This window comes from Macrobrachium nipponense, chromosome 2 (assembly GCF_015104395.2).
Source record: "Macrobrachium nipponense isolate FS-2020 chromosome 2, ASM1510439v2, whole genome shotgun sequence".
NCBI lineage: Eukaryota > Metazoa > Arthropoda > Malacostraca > Decapoda > Palaemonidae > Macrobrachium > Macrobrachium nipponense.
Window position 1 is genome coordinate 92,850,962 of NC_087201.1, and position 25,877 is coordinate 92,876,838.

Here is a 25,877-nt window from a genome sequence, read left to right on the forward strand (position 1 = left end):
TAAGGTTTAGCAGGCTAAGAGGCAGGACCTACGAAGTCAGCTACCTTAGCAGGTAAGGACTTAATAAATAATTTTAAATAATTTTTAAAAATTAGTTAATTTTTGAATTATGACGATGTTGCTGTCGTGACCCACCTCCAAATGTGTCAATCAGCTATATATATACCTGCCAGGTAAGTGTCATGCATAAAAATGATATTGTTATGATACAATAAAGTTTTATGCATACTTACCTGGCAGGTATATATAATTAAATTCCCCACCCTCCTCCCCTCAGGAGACAGGGTTCAGAGAAAATCTGAGGAAACGGGAATAGTTCCAAGTACCAGCGCCACGGGAACGTGGGGGAGATCACCTGAACTACCAGTGGTCTAGCGGTTGCCGAGAGTTTTGAAAATTCTGCCAGTGCGAACAGACAACAGAGAATGTTGTTTGACAGATTTGCATCTGTCAAACAACAAAGACCTTCACGATCATTGAGGTCTGTGGAATCTCGATTCTAGCTCACCATCTACTTTTTGCCTCGCCTGTTTTCTCGGAGTCAGACACTCGTGCGAGATCAGGCGACATATAGTAGCCCTGAGTTTCTTATTGACGAAGTCGATTGCGGGCGACGTTGGGTTGCGTTGATACACCCCCAAGGTTTTGCTTAGATTGAATCGCCCAGGCAGTCCAGACACTCATCCTTCAGCTAAGAATAGTGCCTTTTGGTCTTCAGGGTACAGCCTTGCTGTCCTTGATTCGTCTGACTGGTCAACTGGTCGTTCACCTGACTTTAGTACAGACTGTGCATTTCCGGATCGAAGCTTTCAATATGGAACTTAGACGTAGTCTGAAGTTCGTGATGTCAAAGCATTCGAACTCTCCTGCCTGTTAACTTCTTGTATGTGATCAGGAAGGCCTTCTTCTAACCACCCTAGATACGACAAAGAGGGTTAGTGAGATTTTAAGCCATCGTCACAAGTTTTGGCTTTAGAGAACACAAGGAGGTGTGCTCTCTAAGCCTTTCATTATGGCCTAAGAATGGAAACCCTTTTTGTCCTTTGGGCCAGGATCTTGGAAGCAAGGATGGCACAAGTTAGTGGGCAGGAGCCAGAGAGAGTCCTGTGCCCTGTCAGGTCTCTCAAGTTTTATCTACTTAAAATCAAGAAAGTCGAAGTCGTCGGGCAATCTGCAGTGTTCCGAAAAAGACCAGAACTTGCCCATATCGAAGTACACCCTGGTTTTGGGAGGGTTAAGGAGTTCTTTCAAAAAAATGCTCCTTCATTGTGTTTGCACAAAGATTTGAAAGCTTTTTATCTGAATGCTCACGAGGTGAGGGCGCGGCCTCGGAAGCATTTCAACAGAGCATGGCACTCAGCAACATCCTGAGTACCATGTTTTAGCGAAGCAACTCTGGGTTCACTTCACACTCCCTGCGAGATGTGAAGATGGCATATGAGATCTGCTGCTCGCTAGGGCCATACGTGTCTGCAGACACAATATTGGGGGCAAGAAGTACTACTCATCCTATCCTGTAGAAAATGGTAGGAAGAGCTCTTAATTTAGTTGTGGAGTCGCTGACAACGGCGACTTCTTAACTCTGAAGCCTTAGTTAACACACATAACTTTGGCTCGGTTGGTCAGGTGGTGATATATATAATTATATATATATATTTATTTTACTTCTTAGCCCTCATGGTATGGTCAATATGGTCTAGTCACATTGTGGTCACGCCCCCGTTGACAGATCATCTGGAGTGCACCAGCTTCATAGGTCTCTACCTCGCTGGCAACTCTAGTAAAGCAGAAGCAGACTTGGGTGACAGTAATCACGAAGTCGGCTATGCTAACAGGTGGAACCAAGATGTAAATCATCTGCATGCATTTGTGTCCCAAAATCCTTCTATTCTGTCTTCCCACCTCCAACGTGGGGTTCAACTATATATATATATCTGACAGTAAGTTTCATGAGCAAAATGATATTGTTATGATACAATAAAGTTGTTCATACTTAACTGGCAGATATATATATTCAAGTACCCACCCACCTCCCCTCAGGGGACAGTGGAAATAAAAATTATGAATAGAAAATGGGAATGGTTCCTGATACCCGCCTCCCAGCGGCGGGAAAGGGTACTAACCACCTGGCCGACCACTGCGGTGTCGGAAGTTTTTTAAATTCTGTCGGACTTCAGAAAATACAGCTATATATATACCTGCCAGTAAGTATGCATAAAACTTTATTGTATCATAACAATATCATTTTAGTTCTAATAGAAGTTGAACCAAGTTCGCGACGGGAACGTTCCAAATCCCTCCATAGTGTGCGCTCTTTTTCGCGTTCCCTGTTAGAAGTAAGGTGTTGGTGCCCTTGTCTGTACATAGCCCGCTAGGACTCCCCTGCGACAGTTGGTAGTGTCCGCTGCCAGGGAACCAGGTCAGTTCTTGGGATGATGGGGTTTTGTGCCCTCCAATACCTACTTCACCCTTTTCATGGTCTGAATTATGTTTAAAGTGTTAGCGAAAGGACTGTTAGAACAATCGCCTAAGGACCGTGAAAGCATTTGCATAAGGACCATTTCGGTAAGCGTTAATGCTTGCTCCGTAGGCGCATTCTGTCATCTCCTACACCTAGTTTGAGGTGTTAGCATGCATAGGTTTAATAATATATAATATAGGTATAGACATTTTATAGACATGATAATGTATCAGTAGCGATTATGATTATGGGTACGATTTCCACTGGCATATCCCATATCCTTCTTATTTCTATTTTCAGATCTTGATACTTATCAATTTTTCCCTCTCTTTCTCTTCAAACTCTGGTGTCCCATGGTATTTGCGACATCAATGAGTGATACTTTCTTCTTGACTTTGTCAATTAACGTCACGTCTGGTCTGTTTGCACGTATCACCCTATCTGTTCTGATACCATAGTCCCAGAGGATCTTTGCCTGATCGTTTTTCTATCACTCCTTCAGGTCGGTGCTCGTACCACTTATACTGCAATGTAGCTGATGTTTCTTGCACAGGCTCCAGTGGAGGGCTTTTGCCACTGAATCATGCCTCTTTTTGTACTGGTTCTGTGCAAGTGCCGGACATTCGCTTGCTATGTGGTTTATGGTCTCATTTTTCGTATTGCACTTCCTACATATGGGAGAGATGTTATTTCCATATATCGTTCTTTGGATATATCTGGTTCTTAGGGCCTGATCTTGTGCCGCTGTTATCATTCCTTCAGTTTCCTTCTTGAGCTCTCCCCTCTGTAACCATTGCCATGTGTCATCGCCGGCCAGTTCTTTAGTCTGTCTCGTATTGTCCGTGCATTGGTTTGTTGTGTCATTCCTCTGTTCTGTTTGTCATTCTCCTGTCTGTATATTTGTGGGTCTTCATCTACTTTTATCAGTCCTTATTCCCATGCACTCTTGAGCCACTCGTCTTCACTGGTTTTCAGATATTGCCCCAGTGCTCTGTTCTCGATGTTGACGCAGTCCTCTATGCTTAGTAGTCCTCTCCATTCTACTATTCCTGCATTGTATCTGATTACTGGCACTGCCCATGTGTTTATGGCTTTTATCATATTTCCGGCGTTGAGTTTTGACTTGAGTATCGCCTTGAGTCTCTGCATATATTCTTTCCTGATCATGTCCTTCATCGCTTGGTGTTTTATGTCCCCTCCTTCCATTATTCCCAGGTATTTGTATCCAGTCTCATCTATGTGTTTGATGTTGCTCCCATCTGGTAGCTTTATCCCTTCAGTTCTTGTTACTTTGCCTTTTTGTATGTTGACTAAGGCGCATTTTTCTATTCCAAACTCCATCCTGATGTCCCCAGATACAATCCTTACAGTCTGGATTAGGGTATCTATTTCCTTGATGCTCTTACCATACAGCTTGATGTCGTCCATGAACATCAGATGGTTGATTCGGTTGCCTCTTTTCTTGAGTTGGTACCCAGCATCCATCTTCTGTAGTACTTTTGTCATGGGAATCATGGCTACTACGAAGAGTAGTGGGGACAGTGAGTTGCCCTGGAAGATCCCTCTCCTGATATTAACCTCTGCTAGTCTTATTCCAGAGCTTGTAAGTATTGTATTCCAGTTGCGCGTTGTATTTTTGAGGAAGCTGATGGTGTTTTCCTCTGCCCCATATATTTTCAGGCATTTTATTAGCCATGTGTGTGGTATCATGTCAAAGGCTTTCTTATAGTCTATCCATGCCATGCTTAGGTTGGATTTCCTTCTCTTACTGTTCTTCATTACCATTTTGTCTATCATGAGCTGGTCTTTTGTGCCCCTACACTTCTTTCTGCAGCCTTTCTGTTGGTGGGGAAGGTGTTTGTATCCTCTAGGTAGTTGTATAGCCTCTCGCTGATGATACCTGTTAGTAACTTATTATTATTATTATTATTATTATTATTATTATTATTATTATTAATTATATTATCATATGAAAATATTAATAAACTTATTATACATAATGTACCATAAAAATCTCTCATCGAGAGAGAGAGAGAGAGAAGAGAGAGAGAGGAGTGGAGAGACGAGAGAGAGAGAGAGAGAGAGAGAGAGAGAGAGAGACCTGGAGTTGGAAAGAAAGATGTGTGAAGACTGGGATTTCCTTTATTCTTACATAATTTTTTAAATTTATAAACTAAAATCTTACTAATTCAATGTAGTATTTTCTTTCTTGAAGTGATTGCTCTTTACATTAATATTAATATTAGAAAATTAGTAAATCATTTATCACACAAAAAGCATACATCCCTGTAAGGGAGAGAGGGAGAATTATTAGTTATTATGTGATATTATTTAATCTAATTAAACTTACTAATACTGTATTGATCAATATTAATAGTTTAAAATTAGTACCGTATATACTTGCATATTATGTGACTTCTGAAACCTAATTTTAAAGCTAATTTTAAAGGGGTCGCATCATACACGCGGTATAAAATTAGCGTACCGTCTATGCTTTCCCAAATCGGCAGATTGCGATAATTACTACCGGAGGAAAACAGTAGATCTTTTAAAAAGTTATGCTTTACTTGTACTTCACTGTATCTAATAATATTGTATGCATTCTCATATTACCACTGTACATATTTTAAAATACAAAAGAGCGATCGTGCGCCATTTGCATTATTTTGGTTTATACAGCATGTTTAACTGTTCTAGACTAACCATCTATAATTTCCAAATCAGTTGCTTAAGGCACAATACCGAAGGATTTTTTACTTTTTGTTTTACTCGGTAAAAGAAACATTTGTTACTTGAACTATTATTTTTATTTTAGGATACACAGGTAAGTGAAAATTTATTAAAGTAAAAAAAATGCATAAAATTTATAAACTAAAATCCTCCCAAGTCGCTCTCCGTGTCCGTATCATCAAATACTGCTCTGAATTCTTTGCCATCAAGGCAGTCATCATATTCATTATCTTCCAGATCTTTGATCATTTCATCTTTATCTCCTGCATCTTCGTATAGGACATCGTCAATTCATATGGCGTGGTTTTTAAAGATCTGCCCTTATGCTAATTTTACAAAAACAACAACTGCCCGTGTGTGACAGACCTTTGAATGTCCTTGAGACAAACCCCGAGGCTATAATTATAAGATTATAAGGGGTTTTCATTCCCAGGTACTCACTCTCTCTCTCTCTCTCTCTCTCTCTCTCTCTCTCTCTCTCTCTCTCTCTCTCTCTCTCTCTCTCTCTCTCTCTCTCTCTCTCCTAAACCTTACAGCTGTCTGAGCGAGAGGTTTTTTTATGGGACATAGCCCCGCATTTCGAAGTTGATGTCTATCCATGGCTGTGAGATGACCAGGAATAACTTGTAAGTCGGTGTCAAAGTCACTCCACACTTCAGTCAGGCCAAAACTTTGCCATATTGCATTCAAACAATATTCAGTCATTGTTTCCTATCTATTATTTTGTCAGAGAGAGAGAGAGAGAGAGAGAGAGAGAGAGAGAGAGAGAGAGAGAGAGAGTCTGTCTGTCTGTATACAATTGTTTATTTTCTCACTCATCAAACTTACTCTGTTATGCTTTATTTCATATTTCCTTGCTCACCAATTTATTCTATACCTACGATATTAAGAAATCAAGATATGTGTAGAAGGGAGAACTGCCTCCAGACGGTACAGTTAGTATGGATTTAAACGCACATGGAACTGGTTGAAATATTCGCACAGCACCAAAATGAGATGCCATGTTGATAGAATATCTGACTCCGTTTCTTGTTATTGCATAAAAAAACTTTATCAATCGTGAACCTACGTAATTTATTTAGAATTCTGCGTAACGGAAAAGATAATATTTGATATCTGTAATGGGAGAAATGTTTTTATCTCTGTTGTTGTTATAAATTTGGCAGATATGCGATCAAACACGTGGGAGGACCAAAAACAGCCAGCCAGAGCTCAGCTCATTTGTAAATACTATTGTTTGGCGTGCTAAGCTAACCTGATTCGTTTGGGTGTGCGCTGCAGCTGCTGCTACTGCTACTCAAATAATCGCATTTTTCTTACTAATCCCAAGAGTTGACCATGGAAAATCCCAAGATTAACCAAAAATCCCAAGATAATAAAATAATTGACGTATGCCAAGCCTTGGAGTCCTAAGTATTTACTCTGTCTTTTTATCAGGAAAAGATACTGATAAATTGAATTGACGGCATCTTTCCTGAGAGAGAGAGAGAGAGAGAGAGAGAGAGAGAGAGAGAGAGAGAGAGAGAGAGAGAGAGAGAGAGAGAGAGTATTTAACCAGTGGGCATTAGTACATATGCAGGCGGTGTGTTCATGCTTGTTAAAAAATGTGCAGTACGGGTAATTCATATCCGGAAGACAAAAAAAAAAAAAAAGAATTTTGTTGCTGTCAGTCGCATGAACTGAATTTACAAAGAGCAGGGAACAAATCTTGACATTCCTTGAGAGATTAGAGAGATGAATCAAGGCCATCTAGGATGAACTCTCTCTCCTCTCAACTATACTGTAAGTGTTAACTTGAGTCTCTGAAACCAATAGGTATTATCACACGCGCAACTGTATGTGTGTGTGTGTGTGTGTGTGTATGGGCATACGTTAAAAAATGTGCTGTACCTTCAGGTAATACCTACATCTTGGAACATAAAACAAACAAACAAATTTTGTTGTTAGTCGCCGGGGATATAAAGGGTGTGACCAGCAGACAGAAAGATTTAAATTTTTCCAGAGATTAAAGAGTTGAATTTTGTTTGAAGGTATGTCAACCGCATTAGTAAATAGGTATCATCTTCTAAAGAAATTTGTTTTTCTTTTCTTTTTGCGGAAGAATCTTCAAACCATTTTGCATTCAAAGTAATGAGAAGGAATTATTCAATTCTTCATGTAATCAGTTAAATACTTACACTAATAAAAACTAAAACTACGTACAGTATGCAAAACACACACATCATCGTTAGCTTCGCGTGTGTAAACGTTCATTCTATGAAATTCACAGGGTAGTACAACTAACACCTGATTGGTTGGTTGGTAACCATGGAGATCTAGTATCCAATGACTACCCTCTGCTTCTGTTCTATTTATAGACCTATGCCGTGGATGGCACTAGGTTTGAAAGTTACCATGTTCGTGATTTTCTGACTGCTGACAACAAAAATTACTTAATAATTTTCTTTATATAATTATGTCTTCGTGAAAACAATAACATAATATGATCATTTTAACTTTATTGTATAGTGGTATGAAAAATACCTGTGTGTCGTAGCGATGCGTCATCAATATAGTGGTATGAAAATACCACATGGTGTTGTAGCGATACGTAATCACAAAGTACAAATCCTTTTCCGGACCATCCTCAAAATTTTACGACTCTTCAACTACAAGATCGATATGGTGAAGTATATTATATATAGTCATACTTATTGTTAAAATTCACAAGTTGAACTGGAAAACATTATTATATTTTGATTGTTATGTACATATATTTTTTGCATTTTACAGAATGTTTGTTTTGAAAATAATAGCTATCAGTGAACATATGGTATTAATTGTCCCACTATTTTATTATAGGTGATCTTAATTATCTCACATTCATTTAATAGTATTATATTAATATTTATTTAAATAAACTGAAATTTAAAAATAACAATAATGAAAAACTTAAAGGGAAAAAATGTTTTTGTTGCAGTAGTGATGTTTGTTTGATTATGCATCTGACCTCACATTTCCGAAATCTGAAAAATTCCAAAAACCGAAACATCGGAATATGTGTGTACTGCACATTTTTTAAAACACACACAGTCTACACATTTACTGATACCCGTTGGTGAAAGACTCAAATTACAGTATTTATTCCTGAGAGAGAGAGAGAGAAGGAATGATTTAGGACTCCAAGGCGTGTTATTTTTACAATTATTTTATTATCTTGGGATTCTTTTTTAATCTTGAGATTTTCTATTCAATTTTCGAGATTAGTAAGAAAATGATTGTAACTTGACTAGCAGCAGGACACATCTGAATGACTCGGACATTAGCACGCTAAACCACCAACCTTATGAACTGACGCTCTCGGAAAAGGAACTTGCATGATACATGAGATACATAACAAAACCACTGTTTATTGGTGAAAATTTGGGGGTCGCATGATATGCGAGATGGCACGTTACTCGAGTATATACGGTAAATCATTTCTGTATCATAAAAATGTATTTAAGCATGAAGATAACATCAAAATACACTAATTAGTGATTATTTATTGTCGGAAAATCCCGCGAATAGGCAAATTCACCGCAAATAATGGATAGATATGGTCCAGATAAAAATCCGCGAATCCGGAGAACGTGAATACGGGGGCCCCACTGTATTACACAATCAATGAATCACTTATTGTAGTATAGGAAAAGTGGTTCTTCTTTGATTGTGGGAAAATTTAGTCTCCCTTCATTAACCCTTAAACGCCGAAGCGGTAAAAAAAAAAATGTCTCCCGTGTGCCGGAGACGTTTCAGAGTGAGAGCAGAAGCGGAAAGAAAAAAGATTTTTTTTAAAAAAAAAATAACATCATAGCGCGCTTAGTTTTGAAGATTAAGAGTTCATTTTTTGGCTCCTTTTTTTGTCATTGCCTGAAGTTTAGTATGCAACCATCAGAAATAAAAAAAATTATCATTATCATATATAAATAATGCGATATAAGATAGCGCAAAAAAGAAATTTCATATATAATTGTATTCAAATCGCGCTGTGCGCAAAACGGTTAAAGGTAACAAGTTACTTTTTTTGTTGTTGTAATGTACACTAAATTGCAATCATTTTGGTATATAACAAATTGTAAAACGATAAAAGCAACACAGAGAAAATATTATCACAAAATAATGCATGAATTCGTAACGCACGGAGGACGTAAACAATATATTTTTTTTTCAAAATTCACCATAAATCTAAATTTTTATGCATGAACACTTACCTGGCAGGTATATATATAGCTTATCCTCTTGACGCACTGGCAGAATTTCAAAACTCGCGGCAAACCGCTAGTACACTGGTAGTTCAGGTGATGGCCACCCCGTTCCCGTGGCGCTGGTACTTGGAACTATTCCCGTTTTCCTCAGATTTTCTCTGCCAGCCGAACCGGCAACATCGTTGTTGGTTCTCTGATAGAATTTCCTGCTCGTTGACTGACTTTTTGGATATTGGTATCGTATTCACGAAGTTAGCGTGGCAATCGCATTTGGTTTGGATTTTGATTTAGTCTGTCTGATTTCAGGAAGTATGTTTTAGAGTTTTGTGTGAAAGAAGGGTGTAAGGTGAGACTGCCGAAATCATCGGTAGATCACATACTATTTGAGAAGTGTCGGGAGTTTGTATGTACGTGGGACAATAGGTGCACTGAATGGTCAGTGTCCTGAATGGGAAAAGAAAGTGAATGGAAGGCTCTTATGAAGTATGTTGAGAGATTAGAAAAAGATCGGGTGAGAAGATCTGTCTCTAGGAGTGAGAGATCGGGGTCTTCGAGTAAGCCTATGAATGAATCTTTGCATGTGTCTTCTCCAGCTCATCTCATGTAGATGTAGCACCTTCCCCTCAGGTTTCTCCTGCGCCCGTTGCTGTATCTGAGGATACTACTGATCCACAAATTGTGAAAGTGTTCGCTGCCCTTGCGTCCATGGGAGATCAAATTAAACGATTAACAGACAAAGTGGAAGTGTTTGTGACAGTGTTGTGGAGGGGGCGCCTGATCGTCCCTCTCGTGCTCCTAGACCGAGACCTCTGTCAAGCTCCCAGACCCAAGGGAGAAGGCATGTCGACAGTCGAAGGGAGGCGAGAGGGGTTTACTCGCGATCAGTTGTCCCTTCAGGCAGTCCTGTTGCTTCAGGCTGCAGCAGTACGCCATGGAAAAGGCGATACTGGGAAGTGCCGTTATTCATCGGATAGTTCGGTGTCAGGAAGGAGTAGGCGTTCGCGGAAGTATCGCGTCCTCTCAAGAGGTCATACTTTCGTCCTCATCACAGGATGAAATGGGCTGTTGATCAAGAAGGGTGGGAGTAGCCCTGAGATTTTTTCATCGGAGGATGAAGAAGCTATCCCTATCAAAAGGAAGAGGATTTCTCGTCCGTTGGAAGTAACTAGCGGTGCGGTGAGAGGTGTTTCTCCGATTAGAGGAACTCCACTGCGTAGACCGCAGGATCGCTCACCTCTCCGTGTTAGCCCGGTGCGTCCTCGATCTCCTCATCATCAGGAGTCTCGTAAGGAAGCGGAGACGAAGGAAGTTCTGCGGGACATGCAGGAGAGATTAGCAGTGATTGTCCAATCATGGGAGAAGCCGCGAACAACCTCGGTTAGACATAAGGACTCGTCTCTCCCGGTTAAGTCCTCCAAGAGGACGCAGGACGTGCAGCGCAAGCCAGGACGCAGTGCATCCCTTAAGAAGGACGAAGCAGTGCAGGACGCAGGACGCAAGAGGAAGAGTGATGGACGCATGGTGGACGCATACGTTCAGGAGGACGCAGGACGCAGGCGGCAGCAAGTGGAAACTTTTTCTCGACAAGGAAGAGAGGAGTTTTACAAGGAGACAGCTCCGCATTCGCTCTCTAAGCAGGCTCTGCATAAGGATCCCGCTTTGGAGAGTCATCAGGATCTTGGTTTTCAAGATATTTCTTCGCAGGAGGAAGAATTTGTGGAGAGTGCGGAAGAGGACAAGAATGTGGAAGCTCCTTCCTCGGACTACAAGAGACTTACAGAGTGCCATCCTTCTTTGTTTGAAGGAGATTTTCAACCTTCAGGCCCGCCATCGCCTTTGTCTCAATTTTCGAAGACGAAGACAACCAAGAAATAGTCTTTTTTGAAAATGACTTTGTCTATTCAGCCAAGAAAGCCCTTCACGTATAAATGAGTGGTTGAAGGAGAAGAGAGAGTCAGGGAAGACTTCTTTTGCGTTTCCTCCGGCCAAGTTGGCTTCTAAGTCTGGTGTTTGGTACGCTACGGGGGAAAGTCTTGGCCTGGGAGTTCTGCCTCCTCCCAGGGAGACTTTTCCAACATAGTGGACAGCTCCCATAGACATGCTTTACATTCAGCCAAAGTGTGGTGGACTTCGTCAGAGTTCGACCATTACTCAAAGGTATCTATCGGACTTTTGAGGTTTTTAATTTTCTTGACTGGTCGTTGGGGGCTCTGGCTCGGACTTCAGAGATGGAAGATTCTTCAGAATCCGAGTTACCGAGAAGTATCATGTCCTGTATGGATAAAGCCTTGAGAGATGGAGCTAATGAACTGGCTTCACTTTTTACAGCACGGCGTTTGAAGAAAAGACATCTTTTGTGCTCGTTCGCTGCTAAAGGAGTCTCGAACGGCGCAAAAGTCGGAGTTGATGTTCTCTCCTCTTTCAGGACAGCTCTTCCCTCAGGATATCATTAAGGACATCTCGCTCTCCCTCCACTCAGAAGGCTACTCAGGATCTACTAACGTCTTCTGTAAGGAAGTATTTACCTTCTAACGTAATGAAGAAGACTCCGAAGGATACAAGAACATCACAGCAGCCCTTTCGGGGTAGGACTTTTTCCCGACCAGCCTTTAGAGGGAAAAGAGTTCCAGCCAAAAGAGGTTCGAAAACCTCAACCAAGCAGTGATTCAGAAGTCCTCCAGACTTGTGTTGGGGCCAGACTTTTAGACTTCTGGGAAGTCTGGCAAAAGCAAAGGAGCGGATCCTTGGTCTGTGAAGGTAGCGAAGGAAGGATACAAGATCCCCTTTCTCAAGAAACCACCCTCTCGCTACAGCTCCGAGAGCCCTAGGGGCTCATTACATCGATTTAGAGAAGAAAGAGGCTCTTTGGCATCAAGTTGTCAGCATGTTAGAAAAGGGAGCCATAGAACCGGTTCTGGATCACGAATCCCCAGGTTTTTACAACCGTCTGTTTCTAGTACCGAAGTCATCAGGAGGTTGGAGGCCAGTACTGGGCGTAAGTCAGCTAAACTTGTTCGTAGAGACCAAGTTTACGATGGAGACGAACGTATCAGTGCTGCAGCGGTACGACCAGGGGACTGGATGGTAACGCTGGACCTTCAGGATGCATATTTCCATATTCCGATTCATCCAAGGTCCAGGAAATATTTGAGATTCGTGAATCTAGGACAGGATTATCAATTCAAAGCCCTTTGCCTTATCGGTTGGTCTGTGCACGGCTCCTCAAATTTTACAAGAATGATGTCGAATGTGGCGAAGTGGCTTCATTTGTTAGGAGTCAGAGTCTCTCTCTACCTCGACGATTGGCTCATAAGAGCACAATCAAAACAGCAATGTCTGGAGGACACGAACATCACATTGGATTTAACTCAGCAGCTGGGTCTGATGGTAAACCTGAAAAAGTCACGGTTGATCCCCTCTCAGGAGCTAGTTTATTTGGGGATTCTGATATCCTCAGTGACTTTTCGGGCTTTTCCGTCACCCGAAAGGCAGACCATGTGCCTTCGGAAAGTGCAAGAATTCCTATTGAAAGACCAATGCTCGGCGAGAGAGTGGATGAGCCTGCTGGGGACACTCTTCGTTAGAGCGGTTCATTTCCCTAGGGAGACTTCACATGAGGCCCTTACAGTTCTTTCTGAACGAAGTCTGGCCAAGAGATCGCAACCAGATTCCTTCCGGTTTCCAATTCCTTCAAAGATAAAGGAGGAAATTAAAGTGGTGGCTAGTTCCGGGGTGGTTGTCAGAGGGTACGTCACTCCAGCAGAAGAACCCAGACCGGATATTATTTTCCGACGCGTCAGACGCAGGCTGGGGAGCAACGCTGGGCCCTCGGGAGGAGTCAGGCCTTTGGAACGAAGAAGAGAAAGCCTGGCACATAAACAGGAAGGAACTGATGGCGATCTTCTTGGCTCTGAAAAGCGTTCAGACCGTGGATCAGCGGCAAAGTGGTGCAGATCAACGCGGACAATACCACAGCTCTGCATATATAACGAAAACAACGGAGGGAACACACTCGTTGTCCCTTTGCAACTTGGCGAAGGAGATTCTTCTGTGGTCGGAGAGAGAAAACGTCACCCTGCTCACCAGGTTCATTCAAGGAGAGAAGAACGTCAGAGCGGACCTGTTGAGCAGGGACGGACAAGTGCTTTCCACGGAGTAGTGGATGTTGCATCTTCAAGTATGCCAGAGGACTGTGGAAGCTTTGGGTCACACCAGTAGTGGATCTTTTCGCTACCGCGGCGACGAAGAGGTTACCGAAACTATTGTTCTCCAATCCCGGACCCTCTTGCAGTTGCAGTCGATGCCTTCCTACTAGATTGGACGGGTCTAGACGCGTACGCATTTCCCCCGTTCAAGATTAGGAAGGGTAATGAAGAAATTCAGAGAAAGTCGGAGGAACAAGGCTGACTCTGATAGCCCCATACTGGCAGGCCCAAACGTGGTTCACAGAGGTACTGGAATGGACAGTGGATTCTCCGAGAAGTCTACCCACGAGAGTAGATCTTCTCAAACAACCCCACTTCGACAGGTTCCACAAGAACACCCTCGCTCTGGGTCTGACTGCGTTCAGACTATCGAAAGACTTGTCAGAGCGAGGGGTTTTCTAGAGAAGCAGCGAAGCAGTTGCAAGAGCACGAAGGCCATCAACTATCAAAGTGTACCAGTCGAATGTGGGAGAACTTCCGCAAATGGTGTAAGAATCGGAAGATTTCTTCATCCAGTACCTCTGTGACACAAATTGCAGATTTCCTTCTGTATCTGAAGAAGGAACTGGGTTTGGCTAATCAGACAATTAAAGGTTATAAATGTATGTTGTCTGCAGTGTTTAGGCACAGAGGTTTAGATCTGTCCAACGACGCAGATCTTAGAGATCTTCTCAGATCTTTTAATACAAAGAAGGATCGACTTTGCAGAACTCCTTCTTGGAATTTGGATGTCGTTCTCAAGTTCTTGGAAACGGATAGGTTTGAACCTATGGGCAGTGCGTCTTTGCGAGAGCTAACAAAGAAGACTATTTTCTTAGTAGCCTTAGCTACAGCTAAAAGGATTAGCGAGCTGCAAGCTATTGACAAGCAAGTAGGTTTGGAAGGCACAACAAAGCAGTTTGTTCTTTTCAACAGGAGTTCTTAGCAAAGAATGAGAATCCTTCGCATCCGTGGCCAAGATCATTTGAGATTGAAGGACTGGCTGATCTAGTAGGTCAAGAACAAGAAAGGGTTCTTTGCCCAGTAAGAGCTTTACGGTTTTACGTAGAAGAACAAGATGCATTAGGGGGACTTCATGTTCTCTGTGGTGTTCTGTTAAAGATCCTACTAGACCTATGTCTAAAAACGCGATGGCTTCTTTGTAAGAGAAGTCATTAAAGAAGCTCATTTACTTTGTGTCATGAAGAATGCTTCGGCTTGATTAAGGTTAAAGCTCATGAGGTGAGAGCAGTAGCTACGTCCTTAGCATTCAGGAAAAAATTTAGCCCTCAAGGACATTATAGATTCGACGTTTTTCGGAGGACAAACTCGGTGTTTGCCTCTCATTACCTTAGAGACGTGAAGACAACTTTTGGATAATTGTCAAACGTTAGGCCCAGGTACGTATCCTCAGGTACAGTACTGGGCAAAGGAGTTGTTTCCCCCACCCCATAACCTAATAACATGCTAGGTTTTTATTTTAATTAGGTTATAGTGTTTTTATGGTTGTCTGAGAAGGATAATACCGGCTCAGTTTTTTGGTGTAGTGTTTTTATTATTGTAAGGTGTGTGTGGTTCAGGTGACTAACTTTCCTAGCATGAATGCACGTGGTAAATGAGGGCTAGGGTTCTCTGTCAGCAGATTGGTCATGTCCAGTTGTCAGACCCTTGTTAGCTTTCTCAACAAACAGGTCACATCCTAGTTTGAGAGCTACTAAGGTTTAGCAGGCTAGAGGGAGGACCTACGAAGTCAGCTAACCTTAGCAGGTAAGGAACTTAATAGTAATTTTTAAAAATTAGTTAATTTTTGAAACGATGTTGCTGTCTATGACCCACCTCCAAATGTGTTAATCAGCTATATATATACCTGCCAGGTAAGTGTCATGCATAAAAATGATATTGTTATGATACAATAAAGTTTTATGCCATATTACCTGGCAGGTATTATATAATTAAATTCCACCTCCTCCCCTCAGGAGACAGGGTTCAGAGAAAATCTGAGGAAAACGGGAATAGTTCCAAGTACCAGCGCCACGGGAACGGGGTGGCCATCACCTGAACTACCAGTGTACTAGCGGTTGCCGCGAGTTTTGAAATTCTGCCAGTGCGTCAAGAGGATAAGCTATATATATACCTGCCAGGTAAGTATGCATAAAACTTTATTGTATCATAACAATATCATATTGTCCTAGAGACTTCCAATTTCTTTCAAAATGAAGACAAATGATTGAATATTACTATACTGTAAGAATATTAGCTTACAAATGCAGTTTTCGACCATATCTGACGAGTTAAATTTGAGCCGAATGTCGAATTTTTTTTATATATAATTTTTTATATGCAATTATTTCGGAAATAAGAAAAGCTACACTTTCAAATATTTTTCGTTTTATTCTACATAAAATTGCGCACATTTTCATATATAAAACTCTATGAAATGCCTAATATGAAACGGAGCAAATATTCCGAGAATGGGACTTACAAATTTCGGAGATTTGTGGCGGAGAATCCGCGCGTTGAGGGAAGGAAAGTTTTTTTTAAAAATTCACCATAAATTTAAATATTGTGGTAGAGACTTCGAATTTGTTTCACGATGAAGAAAAATGACTGAATATTACTAGACTGTAAGAGTTTTATCTTACAATTGCGTTTTTTGACCATTTCGGTAGAGTCAAATTTGACCGAAGCGTGGTTTTTTTTCTATTTATCGGGGGGGGGGGTGATTTATATGCAAATATTTCGAAAATGAGAAAAGCTGCAACCTTCAACTATTTTTTGTTGTATTATACATGAAATTGCGCACATTTTGTTCATATATAAAATTGTTATGTAACGGCTAATTTAAAATGGTGCAAACATTACCACAATCGCACGTATGATTTTTTTCGGAAGAGTTACCGCGCGGACGTAAAGAAAATGTTATTTTTTTCATAAATTCACCATAAATCGAAATATTGTGCTAGAGACTTCCAATTTGTTGCAAAATGAAGGTAAATGCTTGAAATATTGCTAGAATATAAGCGTTTTAGCTTACAATTGCGTTTTTCGACCATTCGGTAGAGTCAAAGTTGACCGAAGGTTGAAAATGTCACTTATCATTTTTATATGAAAATATTCAAAACTGATAAAAGCTACAACCATGAGTTGTTTTTAGTTGTATTGTGCATGAAATTGCGCACATTTTCATATATAAAACTTTATGTAACGGCTAATTTAAAATGGTGCAAACATTACCACAATCGCATGTACAGGTAATGACCGACTTACGACCTATACAACTTACGTCTGATCGACTTTACGACTATTATTTTCACCCTTTTCGGCAGAACGTGCATACGAACGTACGATACTTTTTCCTGTGGCATCCGTGCATCTCTCGGGTCCCACGCTCACTCAGTGTTGCCTGTAGCTCCGTACTGAACGCATCTCTTGCTCTGCTGTGTTCATTTTTCAATAACTTTGTGTAATTTTGATCATTTTTGAAATGTCTGCCAAGAGGAAACTGTGTTTATCTACTCCTCAACATGCCAAGAAGGAAAGGAAGGCCATGACTTGGACACAAAAAATGACAGTGATTAAGCAGTTCGAAGAAGGGAAGAAAGTGAATGTGATCGCACGTGATATGAAGTTATCTCATTCTACTGTGTCCGCGATTCTTAAGGATAAGGAAAGGATTCGTGATGCTGTGAAAGGTTCTGCACCCATGCGATTGACAGTGATTACGAAGCAACGTACTGGCCCCATCCATGAAATGGAAAAATTATTGCATGTTTGGATAGAAAATCAAATCCAAAAAAAGAACACTGTTAAGCCTTTTTACTGTGCAGATGAAGGCTAGAAGTCTGTTTCAGATTTTGAAGGAACGTGCTGGAGCTAGAGTATAAGCAAGAATTTTTGGCAAGCGTTGGCTGGTTCAAGAGGTTCAAAAACGATTCCAGCTGCATAGTGTTCGAGTGACTGGAGAAAGAGCAGCGAGTGCGGATGAGGAAGGAGCTAGCAAGTTTGTCGACAGTCTCGATGAAATGATTACGGATGAGGAATATCTTCCAGAACAAATATTTAATGTTGATGAAACTGGTTTGTTCTGGAAACAAATGCCAGAACGCACTTACATCATCCATAAGGAAGCCAGTAGCATGCCAGGATTTAAAGCTTTTAAGGATAGGCTGACTCTACTGCTTGGTGGGAACGTCGCGGAATTCAAGCTGAAACCCTTTTTAATTTATCATTCAGAAAAACCCACGAGCGTTCAAGAATGTAAGCAAGTACACTTTGCCTGTCTACTTTCGCTCTAACGTAAGGCATGGATGACGCAGACACTTTTTGAAGACTGTTTCGTCAACTGTTTCATTCCTCAAGTGCGTGAATACTGCCTAGAGAAAGGAATTCCTTTCAATATTTTACTGCTGCTCGATAATGCGCCTGGACATCCACCTCACTTAGCTGATCTGAATCCTGATGTGAAAGTGGTTTTTTTTTGCCACTAAACACCACTCCAATTCTTCAACCTATGGACCAAGGTTCGATTGCAACATTTAAGGCAAACTATTTAAGAATCACCTTTGCGCAAGCCATAGCTGCTCTAGATGCCGACCCAGAACTATCCCTACGAGAATTTGGAAACGCTACAATATTCTGCATGCTATCAAGAATGTGTCTTCTGCCTGGGAGACTGTGACGGCGAAGTGTATGAATGGCATATGGAAGAAGTGCGTTAAACGTTATGTGAATGATTTTGATGGATTTGACAGTGAACAAGAACTTGATGTGATACGGGGAAAAATAGTGAAACTGTCAAAAGAGCTTTCCTTGGATTGTGAAATAGAAGATATTGAGGATTTGCTAGACCACGCTTCGAAGAACTTACAAATGAAGAGCTGATTGAATTGGAAGAAGAACGAGTGGCGGAGGAAGAAAGAAGAGAAGCGGAGGATGAAGAGTTGCCAGAAAGGAAATTTACCGCCAAGGGATTATCAGAAGGATTAGCTCAACTAAATAAACTCCTTGCACATTTCGAAGAAATGGACCCAAATTATGAAAGGTTTTCAAAGATTGAACGGATGGCACACGATTTGTTTCGTCCGTATCGTGAAATTTACGAGGAGAAAAAGAAACAAACAATCCAGACGAAATTCACCATGTTTGTGAAACGAATAACTCCTCCCGTCACCCCGACCGTCGCTTCAGCTGATGAAGTCAACGACCTCCAGTCAAGCACCAGCGATGCCAGAAGTCTTTAATTTTATTATTTCCTTACTACATACTAGTTTTCAATTGTATTTTGAATGTTTTCTATTTTTTGCACCTGTATTTTGTATTTTTCAACATTAAACAAATTGTACTGTAGCATCCAGTGTTTAAATTAAACCTGACAAAAGTAACAACAGGAAACAGTATGATGCATAGAGAAACAGGTTTGCTATGAACTTAACAAACGTAACAATACATAAGACGCAATTTCGTGTACGTAGAGAGACGTTACAGACGTTACAAATGGTATAAAAATTCCAAGAAATCATAACTAAAAAAAGGATGAATTTTTGTTTATATGAGCTATGACAAACGAAGGTTTCTCTCTCTCTCTCTCTCTCTCTCCTTCTCTCTCTCTCTCTCTCTCTTCTCTCTCTCTCTCTCTATCTCTCTCTCTCTCTCTCTCTTCTCTCTCGTGAAAGCCTCAATTCGATAGAATTTTTTCCACGTAATCATAGGCGTACGAGGTGAAGTTCATTTGGGAGGGCAACACCTAATTTTCCCGAATTTTCATTATGAAACAGTATGATGCGTGGAGAAACAGTTTGGACAAACGTTTGGCGAATGTAACAGTACGTAGAGAGATGATACAAATGGTATAAAAAATTCCAAGAAATCATAACTAGGAAATACAATAAGTAAATTAACTAAAAAAAAAAAAAAGGATGAATTTTTATATGAACGTGACAACCGAAGCATTATGAAACAGTATGATGCGAGGAGAGAAACAGTTTGGACAAACGTTTTGCCGAATGTAACAGTAACGTAGAGAGGACGTTACAAATGGTATAAAAAAAATTCCAAGAAATCATAACTAGGAAATACAATAAGTAAATTAACTAAATAAAAAAAAAGGATGAATTTTATATGAACGTGACAACCGAAGCATTATGAAAACAGTATGATGCAAGGAGAAACAGTTTGGACAAACGTTTGCGAATGTAACAGTACGTAGAGAGACGTTACAAATGGTATAAAAATAAAAAAAATCCAAGAAATCATAACTAGGAAATACAAAAAGTAAATTAACTAAAAAAAAAAAAAAAGGATGAATTTTTATATGAACGTGACAACCGAAGCATTATGAAACAGTATGATGCGAGGAGAAACGTTTGGCGAATGTAACAGCAAGGAGTAGTAATGTCGTGTAGAGAGACGATATAAATGGTATAAAAATAATCATAACTAGGAAATACGTACAATGAAACTAAAGAAAAGGTTGAACCTACAAACATAGCAATATGAAACAGTGTGATGTGGAGAAGGTGGGTTCGTCTGACGACTTTGACAAACGTTAACAGTAAGGCGTAGTAATGTACACGTCATTACTACGCCTTACTGTTAACGTCTGTCAAAGTCGTCAGACGTACCCGTTCTCCACACATCACACTGTTTCATATTGCTACGTTGTAGGTTCAACCTTTTCTTTAGTTAATTTATTTTGTTCTATCTTAGTTTTCTTTAGACTTCTTTGTATTTCCTAGTTATGATTATTTTTATATTTTTATACATATGTGTGAGATGTTACACAGGCTACAAAAATGTAAAGAAATCATAACTAGGAAATATAATACACATTCTAAAGAAAAAGACGCAAAACAAAATATACTAGCTAAAGAAGGGGTTGAATTTTTACATACGTATATGAACTTGTGAAAGGGTATCGTAAAAGTACTACGTAATACATATATGACAGTAAGAATATGCACTAAGAATGGTAATACAATGGTGTTTTAATGATAATGAATGTTAAATAATAATGAATTATGACTTAAATATGATAATATAAGTAATAATCTAAGAAAATGTTGGTAATTTAGCAGACTCGACATGCGTCCAAATCGAGTTATGACTTGTTTTGCAGAACCAATTGCGGTCGTAAGTCGGTCACTACCTGTATGATTATTTTCGGAAGAGTTACCGCGCGGACGTAAGGAAAAAGTTTTTTCATAAATTCACCATAAATTGAAATATTGTGCTAGAGACTTCCAATTAGTTGTAAAATTAAGTTAAATGATTGAATATTACTAAAATATAAGAGTTTTAGCTTACAATTGTGTTTTTCGACCATTTCGGTAGAGTCAAAGTTGACCGAAGGTTGAAATTTTGGCACTTATCGTTATTTATATGAAAATATCTCAAAACTGATAAAAGCTACAATCATGAGTATTTTTTTGTTATATTCTACATAAAAATGCACACATTTTCATATATAATACTCCATGTAACGGCTAATTTAAAATGGTAAAAAAATTATGTCAAAGTGACGAAATAATTTCCGAGATGTGTCACAGATACTTTTTAGTGCGGCAAGAAAGAAATTTGCGCTTGCGCGCCTGCGTAATGATTGTAAACAAAAACAACCCTTGATCCGTGAAACTCCCAGCACCCCCAATGGCGCGTGATTCAAGAGTTTTCGGCTGGTAGGCCAAAAAAGTATTTTCCGCGAATAAAAAAAAATTAAAAAAACTTTTGTATGTCGACGTAAAATACGTCCAGTCGGCACCCGAGAGACAAAAAATGTCGACGTAAAATACGTCCAGTCGGCGTTTAAGGGTTAAGGATGATGTTTATCAACTTTGCTGCCCTTCTGTGTCCTGGAAGCTAAACTGACTAGCTTGGCCTTTCAACTCTGAAATTAAGAGGTGTAATAGAAGTAAATTGGATTTCTCTAGTTTTTAAGTGAGTTGTGCTGATTACTGGAAAGAATCATACCAGGCACATCACTTGATTCTAGGGATTTCCATATGACTGCAGACTTGGAACCATTGATTACTTTCAGATGTTTTTCCAACAAATGGACAAAAATTTTGATGAGAAGGGATTTATAGAAAGTAGGTGGTAATCATTAGGGTTAGAGCTACCTCTATCACATTTACCCTACAGGTACAAAAACAGATTCTGTTTTTTTTTTCCATTTCAATCCATAGTATCATTATACTGTAAGAGTTAAGTTTTTGTTGATTTGCTTGAGATAATTTTTTTTTTATTTGTCATAGTAAAAATGAAGCAAAATACTTTATTCATTTTCTTATAGGTTGCCTATGGTGTCAAAGGAAGTGTTGGTGAAGTTGATGGATTGGTTAGAAAATGGAGAGAAGTCTACGAGGGGCTCAAGTCGGTCAGCTTACTTCTCTCAGCACATAAACACCTGGATGATGCCCACAAAGCTGAAATGAGCCATGAATTTCGCAATACAGCCCAAAATTTAGCAGAGGTATGTGAGTAAAGACTATTTAATGTTCAATAGAGTAAGTTGCATTATTAAAAAATCCCACTGAGATAGGTGTTGAAATATAAATAAAATGTAGAGACACTTTTTTTCATTTTCCAGTATTTTTTCATTTGTAATTGGCTCTTGTATTTCAAAATACTGCATTTTCTTCATCATTTGTATTTCAAAGAATTGTTCAATCTTAAACTCTCAGGAAAAATAGATCTTTTGACATTTATAATAGTGTTAGCTTTTGCTTCACATATCAGAAAAGGAATTAGAAAAAAAAGGAATTTGTTCCTACATGATATACAAACCCGCGGTCCTTTACATGAGGAATTACTTTCAGCATAGCTGGTATTGTGGCCGTTAAATTTTTGAACAAGGTGGTTAGGCAGTAACTACCGCGTGGCAGGTGGGTAGGCCCGCCTGCCCGGATGTAAACACTCCATTCTTTCAGCTGTCTTCCAATGAAGACGTGTTTTTGTGAGCTCTTGCTGACTGGCCATTCATCATTTTCCCAGTGGGATCTTTCATTTTTTTTTTTTTTTTTTTTTTTTTTTTTTTTTTTTTTTTTTTTTTTTTTTTGAGTAAATATTTATATACTGTGTTTGATATTGATAATTGATTGAATTTAATAATTATTATACAAACCCACTTTTTGTGATAGCCTTGATAGCCACCTTTCTACTTTGTGTTAAGGGTCGGCGGCAAAGGTATTTTCGCCCTTTAACGTGAGGACGAGGCATGTATTCATCTGAAATTTATGCTTACACTTTAGAATTACTTCACATGTTTGTCCTTTGTTTTTTCTGGTAATTCCTCTTCTTCATCCTTGGAATTGTACCTGTGACTCGTAGCATGCTGTGATCTTGGTCCTCAATTGTGGTTACTGATGCCCTGCTGGAAATCATATTCATTTACCACTGCTATCCTGGAGTTACATTACTGGACAAAGCCTTTGCCGCAGCCTTGTGATTGTTAACTATTCCTGATTGTAAATACACCTCATCCTGTAGAAGTCTCACAGAATATGAAGAAATCGAAGAGGAAGAGAGTTTGCCAAGTATCGTCATCCTCCTCTTCGAGATCATCATATTTTCATCAGTCTCCACTCTCTTTGACATCTACGGCTCCCTGCCGTAGAAGGAGAAGGTAGTCTCCCCCTCAAGAAGTCTCGTCACAGGACTTCTAAGGGTCTGCCTCCTCAAACTGAGGAGGCGGTTGGGTCTTCTGCTGGCTCTCCCTTTCTCTTTGGGAATGGGAACTGTCAAGCTGTGTCCAGGGTCTAGCGTGTCGGGAGCTGTAGAAGCGCAAACTTTGGTTCGCACTTCTGCTGCTAGTCCTAGAGGTTCTGTCTAAGACTAGTTCCGTGTTGGGTGCTCTTTCACAAGTCCCTGAGTGCACGTAAATCTTTGGATTCGCGTGCATCCAGAGTCGGTGATGCTGAGTCCACTCACCATCATGACTCGGGCACTGGGTGGAGGAAAGGAGCGAGTCGCTCAGGTGACTCGCGCCTTGCTGGTGATTGCTCAGTTCCCAGGGTTGATGGGACCAGTGGAGGCTTCCCATCCGGTCCTCTTGAGAGGTATCAGCTCTCTGCAGTCAGGTGCACACTCAGCCCCAACCAGACGACAGTCACATTCGCGTGACCGACCTGTCTCGGTGGCAGTAGACGTTTCGCCTGCTATACAAGAGTTTCATAACCCTCCTTGGGAAAGTGTTTTCTCCAGACAATAACACTTTCCTAGACTCGTGGAGCAGCCATCACTGCGGTTGACGTGGCGGTCCCGCTGGACTGTGCACATAAAGACCGGTGTGGGCTCCCGCATTCGGTCCTCTTGAGAGGTTTTGGCCACAATGAGGACTGGGACTCGTCGGAGGATGGTATCGGCTATCTCTTGTCAGTTGCACGCTCAGCCCCACCCAGACAACGGTCACGTTCACATGACCGACCAGTTTCGGTGGCGGCAGACGTTTTGCCTGCTGTATGAGAGTTTTGTAACCCTCCTCAAGAAAATGTTTTCTCCAGACGGTAACGCTTTCCTAGACTCATGGAGCGGCCATCACCGCAGGTATGATGGCTGCCCGTGACTTGCTTCTCTTGCTAGTTCCGCTAGCAAGGCGAGTGAGAGCGTCCAGTCCTCCTCCCCCATTCTCTCTGCTTCCTATGTCTATGCCGGGAGGGGCGAGATGAATAGGAAGGATCCTGCAGAGGGCTCTCCGTAGGATTCAGCGTCGGGGACTATGCTCCTGGAGTGACCTTCGGGTCCTACTGGACGTACGTCCACGTCGTTGAGGATCTTTTACGCCTGTTCCTCCTCGATTTCTACTGGAGTTGAGGAGGGCCCCCACCTGATGATCGTCTGACAAAATTTTGGAGTTTCGCAGAGCGCTTAAAATTCTTTAGAATATCTAGCATTCTCCGAGTGTTTTGGTCCTTTACGATCTGCAAACACTTTGGCGAGATGAGAATTCCTGATAATGGTTACTACGATAACCGGGAATCTCCCCAAATGCTCGAATTCCTTGGAATTTCTGGCATTCTCAAAGTGTTATGGTTTTTCTGTAATTTCCAAACACACTGTCGAGACAGGCATTCCTGGTAATTGTTATTACGAAAGTCATGAGTCTTGCTAAGCCATTAAATTCCTTGGAATTTCTAGCATTCGTAGGGTGATTTGGTTTTCTGAGATTTCCAAACACTTGAGCAACGGGTATTCCCGATGATTATTGCCTGTGGAAGTACTACTGCTCTGTCAGGTCCTTCTCCCAAGGTCGCGCTGGGGCCTGCTGCTTCGGCAGCTGCTGCAACCCTGTCCTTGATGGGAGACCTTTCTGCCATCCTGAGGAAGTTGGCAAGGAAGAGGTCCAAGAAGAAGAGGAAAGTGTCGTCATTGTCTTCTTCATCTTCGTCTTCATCATCGTCTTCTGCCGCCTCCTCCACTTCTTCCAAGGCTCCCCAGCCGAGGAAGAAGAAGGTGGTCACATAACCCCCCTCCCCCCCAAGAAGTCTTTCACAGAGACTTCTAAGGGTCTGTCTCATTGTCCCGGTGAGACAGGTGGGCCTCCTGCTGGTCCTCCTGTTCCTTGGGGAACGGAAACCATCTCTCCTTCCTCAGGGAAGAGAAAGGCGGGGACTGTAGAGGTACTAGCTACTGCCGGTGACTGTGTAGCCAGAATCTAGGCTGCTGAGCATGCTCACCGCCAGGACTCCGGCACGAGGTGGAAGGATGGTAAGAGTTGCCCAGGTGACTCTCACCTGACCGGTGATCGTACTCGTAACGATTGTCTGGTATCCAGGGCTGACGTGACTGGACCGTTCACAAGGCGAGACTGGGAGGAGGTCCCCCGGGTCCCCGTGAGCAGCTTCGGCTGTTTCTGGGACTGTGACGCGTCGTGAGGACAGTGCTCGGTCTTCCTTCAGCAGGGAGAACCTTGCCAGCCCCCCCATGATCTCCTCTAACCACTTGAGCGTATGACCTGTCCGGTTCTAAGACTGAACTGGGCACATAGGCTCTGGTGGCTGGACCGAGAGAAGCGCACTCCTCACAATACCCGCTAGTTGCCTCGCTCCTCCCAGTGTATCTCGAGGAGGTTGAAGGGACAGATGAGGCAGATCTGACGCTCCCGCTCTGTCTACCAGCAGAACCGGTGGACGGAGAGGGCTGCAGGCAATCACCAACCCGCGGTGATGACTGGTCTGCAGGTCTAGATCAGCAGTCTCCCTATGGAGAAGTGCTGGTCCGAGGATGGTACCGTCAATCACACCAGTGTGAGAGATCGACGCTACCGTCCTTGGACCAGCGCTT

The 25,877-nt window shown here is 41.3% G+C and overlaps 1 protein-coding gene across 1 annotated transcript in view; it reads left to right on the forward strand.

Annotated features, from left to right (window-relative positions):
* The window catches only part of LOC135220792 (centromere/kinetochore protein zw10 homolog), a 310,898-nt gene that overhangs the window by 38,169 nt on the left and 246,852 nt on the right, over positions 1-25,877 (forward strand). Inside the window, exon 4 of the mRNA XM_064258288.1 lies at positions 21,889-22,068. Within this exon, the coding sequence (XP_064114358.1) occupies positions 21,889-22,068 (180 nt within the window). The remainder of the gene's footprint in view (positions 1-21,888; positions 22,069-25,877) is intronic.